The sequence below is a fragment of the Cariama cristata genome, unplaced genomic scaffold, assembly GCF_000690535.1.
Source record: "Cariama cristata isolate BGI_N322 unplaced genomic scaffold, ASM69053v1 scaffold8110, whole genome shotgun sequence".
Taxonomy (NCBI): Eukaryota; Metazoa; Chordata; class Aves; order Cariamiformes; family Cariamidae; genus Cariama; species Cariama cristata.
In genome coordinates, this window is record NW_009594036.1 from 14,394 (window position 1) to 25,149 (window position 10,756).

Sequence of the window (10,756 nt, forward strand, 5' to 3'; positions counted from 1 at the left end):
CAGCCTCTATAATTCACTGTGGTCCTGATACCCTCCTTTTAGCCGTGTTCAAACCCTGTTTCATATATATTGAACAGATACAACCCCCACCCCCCTGCCTTTCTCTATGTCTAGTCGATTATTGTTAATTTTTATGCCCAGATGATTATTTTAAGCTCCAGCTACCGGTTTTTGGGTGCCAGCCTGGCTCCTGGATCCCCTTACCTTCACACAGCGTGGCACAGCATGCAGGACCTGCAGTGCTGCCCGGGGGCTGTTGTCACTTGGAGTGGCCCCTCCAGGGTGGCTGTGGGAAGCCACACATGGGACCGAGCCTTCAGCTTTAGGGGAGGTGACATCCCACCACGACCCCCTTCTCACCCTCCAAACTTACCGACGCTGGCTCCCTCCCTCGCAGGGCGAGGATTTTGCTGAGCAGTGGTGAACCTGCAAGGAGCCTTGGGAAGAAATCTGACTTGTGCTTTTTTTCTTTTCTTTTTTATAATTTAATGAATCTCTAGCGATGAACAGCGGGCAGGGTGTGCAGGCTGGTCGGACCCCATTTGAGTTCTGCGATCCCCTGGAGCCAGCGCAGCTGAGGCCGGTTCCTTGTCCTGCGGGCCACGGCAGCAGCCCGCACGCCCGCGGGCCGTCCCAGCAGGGCAGGGGCACGGTGACCGCACCAAACCCCTTCCCACCCGACACAGGTACGTACAGCCGCAGGCATCCGCTCCTCTCCCCCTTCTCCAGGTTATGCTAAGGCTTTCCAGGGAGCCCCACGGGAGAAAAGGCGTTGCAGGGTGGAACTCGACCATCGCTGTTCACCAGCAGCTTTTCACAAGCAGCGAGTTTCCAAGCTGTGCTTATTCTTTTCTCTCTTTTCACATTGGTATAGTTTCAGACAAAAGAAAGACCTTTCCGTCCTTCCCGGTTCCCAGGGAGGCAGGAGGAGGAAGCTGCATCCCCTCACCCGAGTGGTGATGGTGGCTCAGGTTCCCCTGGCACCGGTCGAGGTTTAATTTCCATGAGACCTGGAGCAGGGCTGGGGTGTCAGGAGAAGAGCTGCAGAAGCAACAGTCTCACCTCACCCTGCTGAAATCGCCGACGGCAAAACACCGAAGACCTCACTGTGAGCCGTTTCGGCAGCCTGGGCTCCGGAGGGTTGTGGATGCTGCTTCTCTGCCCTCCTCCGCTTCTCTTGATGCTTCCCTCGATGCATCAAGCGATGCTGAACATGATCTGGAAGAGGGACCTTGCTTGCCACCATGCACTGGGGCTGTACGCTGGCTTGACTGCAGGTGCAGAAAGCAAACAACCCAGATCTCATCTTCTCATGACGGTAACGTGGGACTAGAAGAGCTGCTGGATTCATCGGCTGTCCCCTCTCTGACGATGGCCAGGCTCCGGGAGAGCATCAGCCTGGCATCTCATACACCGTTCACCTCGGAGCACAGCTCTGGCCCTGCTTGCGGGGCGGGACTGCCACGCTCCCCGCCAGCCCACAGATGCAGGATATGCGTGGCCGGTACTTGTCGTGACTCTGGCTAGCCCTGCACACAACCAGACCCTCTGAATCACATGAAGCTCTTGGTTTGAGCAGCTTCTCTTGAGAAGGAGAGCATCACATGAGAGCTTTCATCCTCTTCCGAGTCCTCTGCAGGAGAGGAGGCAGAAATCAGCCCTGCACATTGTGTCGTTGCAGCAGCTGTAGCTATATATTACTATTTTACATCCTGCCCTCGTATCCATTAAGTCATGGCTGAGTCTGGCTGCCTCGAGGCGGGTCACCCACACCCCGGTAAATGATGCTCTGCTTGGGAAAATCTGCGATCTCCAGCATCAATGAGCCCGGGGACTGTTTTTGGGCAAGTTGAGGAAGGACTGGGGACGGGCTGCACCGCGACTGTGCCATGAGCCTCCCTGGCCTGGCCGGAGCTGCCGCGGCTGCTGCTGGCACCACCGGGATCCACCTGTTGCCAAGCAACCTTAAGGCTTTTTTTAAGAAATTGCGAGAAATAGAGGAGTGCGTGGCAGGAGCCACCGTGCCGGTGCATGCGCTGGGACAGTGAGCATCCCTGAGCTGGACCTTCCTCCCCTCCCTCCCCTTAGGGCTCTTCTTTTTGCTTTTATGAAACAAACCCCATGGTCTGGGTGGCACATGAAACTGGTAGCTCCTTGTGACAACAGTGAAAACACTGGCCACTGGGCGACCACAGACCTTTTCAAGAAAATAACATATTTTATTGGGAAAAGAATCAGCACAGCTGAGCCTGGTTAAAAGAAGAGAGATTTTCATCTTCAGCAACTGCCTTCATCAGTACTTCTCTTAGAAACTCGAGGGTTTTGGCATAGGGGTGGCCCCTGATAGCACATCCCGATGTGGCAGAGATGCCAGCCCGGCCAGGAATGCACTTACCCCTCCGGTTTTGTCTCCCTGATCTCCACAGGCCGGCTCAGCTGAGATGCTGTTTGATCTTCAGTCCCAGTTCCTGTTTCAAATGGGATGACGTAGTGTCCAGCCTCATAAATCTCTGTCCTGGGCTTGGGCTCCAAGTTCTGCTACAACTTAATTTAATTACATTGGCTCCTTTCCCTGGGCAAATTAACTTTTCTCCAAAAGGGAGGCAGAGGATGCTAATGCGTGTGGGCTATTTTTTAAGCTAAAATCTTTGATAGTAACAATTTGCCTTCAAGAAGAAACCCTCTAAGTTGACTAAAATTTGAAACTCTTGCTAGAAATATGCTGAAAAGGGAAACGTTTTAATAGCGTTTGCACATACTGGGTACGCAGGGTCACATGTGTCTGCTGCGTGTGAAGTGTCTGCGTAGATTTTCACCCAGAAGCTCATGCTTATAGCTAATGGTTAGGAAACCACACCTGATATCTGTAACTTTGGGTTGAAAAAAGCCCTAACTGGTGAACCTTGGCATCCCTTTTAGGGAAGTTTTAGGACACCAGTGGCATCCCGTTGCTCTGAGCTTGCCCAGTCCCCACAGCAGCACCCGAGTCCTGCCCACACACTAACCGTTCCTCCCCCGGTCCTGCTTTTCCCCCCAGGAAGGCCTGAGCTGGAGATGGGGGTGCCAGATCACCAGTTTGGACAGCCGGGAATGGGGGAGCAGATCCCCTGGACAGATAACAGCATGGCAGCCATGAATCGAGGCACGCTGAATAAACCCGAAGAGTAAGTATGCGGGGCTGGCGGCTTCCCGACCTCTCCCAGGAGAACATCGCGATGTCCTGGCAATAGCTGCTGGGATCGAAGAGACGTAGACTTGCTTCACTGCCTGCTTGGAAACCCGTTAAGTGCAGGCTGGGATGAGCACAACTGCCCATCACCGTACGGCAGCGGTGGTTGTTGCTGATACCATAAAAGTGGTGGGACTTGGGTTGTGTAGGGTGCTACGACCCGAGAGATGATGTCTGTTATCCCTCTAGGGACAAGGAAGGTGGGTTGGGGGGTGACATCCAGGGTATGTCTGGACCTGAATAACCCCATATATCCATGGCAGAGCCACGGGTGCTGCAAGTCCCCACTACCCCTTGCCAGTGCCAATATTGGGTTGGTGTTCCCCAGCACCCCTTCTCGCGGGGGGCAGTGGTGGGATCTGAAGAGCCACGGGACAGTTTTGTGTTTTCACCTGATTGCAGCTCTTTGCAGTCGCTACGTGCTTGGCTTCAGCTAAAATTATTACAGCTCTAATCCAAGGTCAAATAACCCGCTCCGGTCCTGTGACCACCTTTTTTGGGTCCATGCCCCAAGGAGCAGCCAAGGGGTCATCGCCTGCCCAAAGTACAGTGTCACTCCTTGGTTATAAACAGGTTGGAGGAGACTGTAGGTCAGGTATTTTGGGATGGGAGGTCAGAAGGGTGGTGAGCCTTCCTGCTGATGGAGCTCGGCGTGCGATGCTCTGCCAGGCAAGGGGCACCCCAAAGTCCTCGCCAAGGCAGCGGCGCTGGCAGCAGTGCTCACGGGGATGGATTTGATGCAGCTGGGAGGTGAATCCTCCCCCTGATCCAGGGAGGGCTTCAGGTACCTGGTTTAAAGAGCCAGCACTGATGAGCTCTTGCATGGATTCTCTTGCCAAAGCCCAGCCCTACTTTGCAGAGAGGCAGAATTTCCTTTACTAATTAAACTCTTTAGCAGATGAGCACAACTCGGTTTTCCAGTTATGAAGAAGACACATGTAAGAGTTGTATTTGAGCAAGACAGTAGCTAAGCATCTTCCTGAGGCTAAATTTGGATTAATTTCTCAAAGCTCTTCACTCAGCCTAAGAAGAGAGTTGCCTCTGTGGTCTCCACTGCTGCAACTGGATCTTGGACTTCTGCTGGAAAGACTTAACCTCTTGTTGCTTGAAAGAGCTGGGAGATAAAACAAATCCTCGTTTAATTGAGCATTTACATCAGCCTGAGCCCTTGCTGCAAGGAAGTAACTTTCCTTTTAAGCCTTGCTGGTGTCATTATTTTGTTGGGATAAGATCCATGGGGCACACCTGGCAAAGGGCAGAGCTGCTAGAAAAATCAATCTGTGTTTTAAACTACAAATATTTCTTAAAATGCTGCTTATGGGGTAAAAATGACCTTACCTTACTCAGCAGCCTTGTGCTCCAAGCACTGAGTCAGGCTGGCTGGCTGCAGACATTTTTGTCTCCCCGGCCAGCGCAGCTGGAAGGAAGAGAGCTGGATTTTCTTCTGGCTCACCCTTTGCAGCAGGATTATCGAGTGCAGACCCAGTTGGCATGGAAGGCTTGGGACCTGCGCAGGTATCAGGAGGGAAGCATTTGGCACCAGCGTCCTGTGAGTCCTCGGGTGGGAAAAACACCTTGGGTGAGCCCTGTGCCAGGAGACAAGGTTGGACTGGTGGAGCGGCAGCATCCACTTGAAGCCTGGTGAGACGTGAAGGTAACAAATCTCACACAGTCCCTGCCTTTGGAGAGCGGTGGTTTCAACCACACTTGAAAATTGCAGCCCGGTTAGGGTTTTACAAGGTAATACTTGATTTTCTTGGCATTGAGGGGGAAGAAAGCAAGGACAACCATGCTGCGTGGTGGGATTTCCCATGGCTCCGTCAGCTCCCTACAGCAAGGTTGGATTCCCCACACAGTGAAGCCATGAGCAGAGCCAACACATGGGCCAGCGCCACGAGATGACAGCAGGATGAGAGGCAGAGGGCTGCTCATCCTGGTGAGCCTCCGTTCCTCCTGGATGAGGTTCTCTGGGCATAGATGGCTCCTGCCGGAGGAGGTGGGCAGAGACAACACTGGAAGAAGTTGGTTCCCAGCTCAGTTCCCTCTCGTATCTTCAGTGACCATAGGTCTGATGGAGCATCATGGGTGAGAACTGCCTTGGCAGCATCTTGGTGGGGTCTAAACGCTTCCATCTAGCAGGATGGCGATCAACTACAAAACCCCACTTCCACTGCAGCCGAGAGAAGAGATTCTGCTGGGGAAAAGCCTCTGGACTTTGGTCCTCAAGACCTGCAGATGTGCTGCAGCTGGGGAGGACACGCTCGTCCTGGGAGATGCCCACGGTCCAAGCAGCTGCCTGTCCACCCAACAGACATCGCAGTTGGAGCAAGCAGACAGAGTCTTTGGACTGCAGATATTACAGGACTGAGAAATGTAATGTAGCTAACATCAAACCAGCAGAGCTCTTGCTTTGAGGGTTGTAAAGGTTTCCTGGCTGGGAGGTTCACATTAGCTGGAGGTGGTCTGAGGTCCTGGCCTTGTTGAAGGAGCCGGTGGTGCCCAGATCTCCCAGCACTGGGTGTCCTGGGGAACAGGAGCTTCCTTTTTAAAGTCTCCCTGTCCCCAAATCCTCCCATGCTTTTGCCTTTTGATAAAGTGAGACGACTACAACACCCCCTCTCTCGTGTCCCATGCATGAGTGCTCTTGTGTCTTCTGCAGCGGAGGGACACCTTGGGCCAGGTCCAAGGCTCCTTGAACCACGGCCAGGTCGCTGTTCTCGCACACGTTTCTCTAATCCCCCAAGGTTAAATGTGCCGCCCAGGGCCCGACTCGATTGCCTCAGCGCTGGCACCCAGTGCCATCTGAGATGCCTGAGGTTTCTAGGACATCTGTGCAGGGCCGAAGACCTGCAGCCTTTCGGAGCAGCGCTTGAAGGCCATGCCAGGGAGATGTTTTACAGGACCTCAAGCAGCATTTGACACCATCTCCGCAAGTAGCTGCATGCAGAATGAGAGTTCTCACCTTAAAAAAAGCCCAGAGGGTTGTGGTGGATAGAAAACCTTTGCAACACGAAACCAGTATGACTGGGGAGATGATGCATGGGGTCCAGGATCTCCTCTTTTCCCCCGTCACCTCCCCAGAGACTTATCTGAAGCCTGCTGTGGGATGGTGCTGGAGGAGAGGAGGAGTGGGGAAGGCTCTGCAAACTGGACTGGGCTGCAAAGCAGGATGTGCTGGAGGTTTATTTACATAAAGGTTGTATTATCCCCACGATCTCTTTATAAACCAACTTTTGCCATCCAGGCAGAGGTCCGGCATGGGCTGAAGAGATGGTCTCAGCCTGAATTTCTCCTCTAGCTGCCTGTTAATGTGGAGAAGCAGCCTGTTCTCCTTTTCCTCTGCAAGAAGGATGTCTGTGCAGCAAACTTTGTCCTTTGGCCTTGGCAGTGAAAAACTGGGTTTGATAAAAGCAGCAAGTAGCAGGGATCTTGGCTACAGAGTGAAACTAGCCCTGCTTTTCACCTCTGTCTCCCCGCTTCCCTCTCTGCTCCCACTCTGCAACTTAAGAAATCCCAACGCTGAGTATTTCTTTTCCCTGGATTAGGCTGCGTGTGTTGGCTGCAGAGGTCTCAGTCAGATTGGCTTCAGTTCCTTACTGTACATCTGGTCCTCATCTGGAGCTAAAAGGATAAACATGTCTGCTGCTTGGGAACTGCTGGCGTGTTTGAGCCCTCGCCTTCGTGCCTCTCTGTGAGCGTGATGTGCCACGGCTCTCTTCATCATGTCAGACCCGGCAAATCCGATTGACTCCAATTAGTCACGTCATTGGAATGTCTCTCATTACATATTAATCTTATTCCCAAAGAATATTGAGAGCGCTTTGCTGAAATCTTATTTTTGCAGCTCAAAGGTTCCCCTTTGCCTTCAGCTGCTTTGCTTCCAGCTGCTCCAGCTCCATCCAAGCCTCCCCGCTTTCGTGCCAGCAGAAGTTTTGCTCTGCTCCCGCTGTCCTGCCCAAAACGCCTGCAGGAGCAAAGCCTGCAAAAGCACCGATGTTTTCTTCCCAAACCTCGCCAAAGCTCTGTCCGGGCTTCATTTCGTGGAGAGGTTCATCCTTACAAGCAGGTTTCGGCACAGGGCTTGAGCTTGAGCGGGCTCAGCTGGTGTCGGAGCCGGAGGACGGGGCTGCACCCCGTGGGGTTTGTGCGATGCAGCGGGGTGGGAGTGAGTCCCCGCGGCTGCAGGAGCTGTGTCGCTCGAGCATCTCCCAGCTCAGCCTCCTCCCCGCTTCATCAGCCTTAACGTGCCTCCTCTTGACTTCTTCTCTCTGCAGCCAGTGCATCACCTCGCAGCTGGACGAGCTCCTGTGTCCTCCCACCACGCCGGAGGGTCGGAACGACGAGAAAGCCCTGCTCGAGCAGCTCGTCTCCTTCCTTAGTGGCAAAGATGAGACAGAACTGGCAGAGCTGGATCGAGCTCTGGGGATCGACAAACTGGTCCAGGTAAAGAGAGAACCACTCGTGGGACTTATTGGAGGTCACATACGGGGCCAGATGCTGAGGCTTGATGTGAGCATGGAGGAGGATTTCCAACATCTGGTAACGGGAGGCCAGATGTGAGTGAGAACACACAAGCGCATCAGATTCAGAGACGATACTTAACACCACACCGTTCTCTCCCCCTGCCCCCCCCCCAGAAATGCTGGAAAACAGCCCCATGAAATACAATATCTCACTTCTCCACTTTTCAAACACGATCCCCCATGAGAACCGGCAGCCTGGCAAAGAAGTGGCCGAGCGGTTTCGGCCCCGGGCAGCTCATGTAACGGGGAGAGCTGGCAGGCTGTCCCGCTTCCCCACCTTACCGGGGGGATTAGAGCACGGAGGAGCCTTCCAGCTGGAATCCCACAGCCTGGGATTCCTGAGCCTGGGTTGTGCTGCCTAATAATATATCTAATGGCCTCGCTGGTATGAAACCATGCAGCCCTTACTATCAAGATTGGCTTACAGTGCAGCTGCCCTTCTGTCTTGGGTTGAACCACAGGGTGAAAAAAAAAAAAGAGGTTTGCTTTTAGTGGTGCTGCCTTTCTCGGATAGCACTGGGGCCCTGGTTTCTGCAGCTGAGCTCCGGTGGAGACTCCCTGTTTGCAGATCTCCGTGGGGACAGATGCCTCTGAAGGGTCCAGGGTTTCATAAATAACCGGGCAGGGCTGCAGGGGAGCTAGCGAGGGACGTGGAAAATGAGATGGATCGCTTGGGATTTATCTTCAAGTCGTTTCTTTTTCAGTGCCCCATAGCACTCACAAGCATGCTTTTTCCAAAACAAGGAACAGAATGGAAAGCCTGTTAATAACTGGGATGTCCTAAGAAAGAAGCTTCTCGGAGCAAATCCCTCTGGCTGCTCTGGGCCCGATCCTGTATCATTTAAGCCCGGAGGTGGCACATCTCCGTCTGCAGCCTCCTTGGGCTGCCCTGTGCTGCGCTGCTGGGAGGGTTTATCTTTTCGTCAGCAATCTGGGGGCCCTGTCAGTGAATTGATTCCTGAGTCAGGTATTTGCCACCTCCCTTTTCTCAAGGCCACGCTTCCAAAATCACCACCTGCCTTTTCTTTTTTTGAAAGTTAGGGGTAGGGAGTTCAGCCTCTCTGGTACAAAGGATCAGAGATGCTCTTGCCAAAGATGCAGCTGCAACGGCTCAGTGTTTTCACAAGGGTTTTGCAGACTCAGCTGGCTCAGCTCCCCAGTAACCCTTTCCTGCACCGGACAGGCTCCAGCAGCATTGGACCGCTGGATTGAGATGCCCTCGGATGGCACCTGGTGCTGCCAAGCATCCCCACACTGATCCGGCGCTTCCCTTGCCGAGGAGCACCTGGCTCGGGGGGATTATCTCATGTTTGGGCCTCGACCCAGCTTTGCTCCCATCCAGGGATCATTTCATTAATGGGAATCTTGGGCTTTTTCCACGGCTTCAGCTGAACCTCAGAAATATTTTGAATAGTTCCATGAAATATTTGCTTGAAATACATCTTTAGAGAAACAACACGTCAGCATAAAGGCATCTTTGGGAAGAAAACGTGTTGATGGTTCCCCTCCAGGATGTGTTCTTGGCAGGTAGGGGTTTGCATCCCCTGACTTCACCAACCCCACCGTCTTGTGTGTGCTACCACAGCCATGGTGGGATGGAGCGCTGGAGATATCTGCACCCAGTTTAATCAGGAGGCAGCTGGAACCTGGGTAGTTTGGGGAGAGAAAAGAGCCTCATTTCAGCAGGTCTGTGGTTTCTGGCCATCTCAGGCGGCTGGTTTATGTCCTAGTCTCCAGTCTTTGAACCACCTAAGCTCGATCTTAATTTATCTTAAGCAATTTATTTGCTTAAGATGGTCCCTGCCACCATCTTAACTGATGCTAAGCAATATATTTTTCCCCAACCACCATTCCCATATCCTCATCCCTGCCTTCAAGCCTCAGTCCTTTGATGGATACCATCTAAGCAAATCCCAAAGGCAGTGGGATTTGGCAGGGGGAGAGGGTTGTGTGTGTTTTTTCTCTTAACGCAGCTTCCTCTTAATCCATGGGACTCAGATTAAGGATTCTGGCTCCAAGGTGTTACTTCTCTGTGGGTTCATAGCTCAGACACCAAATTTCTCTGCCTAAGCAGAGAAGCAGCACAGAATATCTTCTTATCATGATTTGCTGGTGTGGAAATGATCCCCCAGCTGTAATATGGCTCATTTGTGTAAGAACGGCGGTACTACAGACCAAAAGGTCCTGTCTCCCAGGGGCTCCTAGTGTGGGCTGTCCATGAGCAGCACAGCAGCAGAGTTGTGCCTCCCCATGAGCTCTCCCAGTCCCAGTGGTCCATGGCTCAGCTCCTTGGAGATGCCGTGTGTCCGAGGTGTTCTTGGGGCAGATGGGGACCCAAAACACCGTATCTTCTTCCTCCAGCTGAGCCTTCCTCCGATGCTGCAATCCCCCACCAGCCCAGGGAGATGAGCCCTGAGCCCACCCGAAATGCCTAGCCGTGGTCTTTGCTCCCAAGCAAGCCAAAAGAAATAATTTCCATCCCTCTGAGGTTTGCTAAGCCCCGGGGAGCAGACATTTAATGCTCTCCTCAATGCAGCACTTGTGCTCACACGGCTGGAGCCTGGCCCGGGGGTTGAGGGTCACAGGCAGCAGCATCCTTACAAGCGAGCTGCCCCGTGCCGGACACGTCCCCCATCCCCTCTGAGCTCTCCCGGGAGAGGTCGGATGCCGGTGGAGCTCCAAAGTGATATTTTCCTCCCCCTTTGCCTTCGCCAGGGCGGTGGGCTGGAGGCCCTGACGGAGCGGTTCCAGCCCCAACAAGCCACCCCACCGCTCATGATGGAGCAGAAACCCGGCATGTACCCCCAGCCTTACTCCTCCGCCTCTCCCACCACCAACCTCCCCGGCGCCTTCCCCGGCATGGTCAGGCAGAAGCCATCCTTCGGACCCATACCATGCCGGTGCAGGTACCGCCGCCCCGCGGCGCCTTCCCCACCAACATGGCCATGCAACCCCGGCAGACGCTCAACAGACCCCCGACGGCCCCCAACCAGCTGCGACTTCA

The 10,756-nt window shown here is 53.6% G+C and overlaps 1 protein-coding gene across 1 annotated transcript in view; it reads left to right on the top strand.

Moving 5' to 3' along the window:
* NCOA1 (nuclear receptor coactivator 1) overlaps positions 1-10,756 on the top strand; it is a gene marked incomplete at both ends in the record, with an annotated part of 27,671 nt that overhangs the window by 12,792 nt on the left and 4,123 nt on the right. The window contains 6 exon segments of the mRNA XM_009696420.1: positions 501-686; positions 3,038-3,164; positions 7,504-7,672; positions 10,468-10,641; positions 10,644-10,752; positions 10,755-10,756. The exon segment at positions 10,755-10,756 is cut by the window's right edge and continues 27 nt beyond it. Of these exon segments, the coding sequence (XP_009694722.1) occupies positions 501-686; positions 3,038-3,164; positions 7,504-7,672; positions 10,468-10,641; positions 10,644-10,752; positions 10,755-10,756 (767 nt within the window).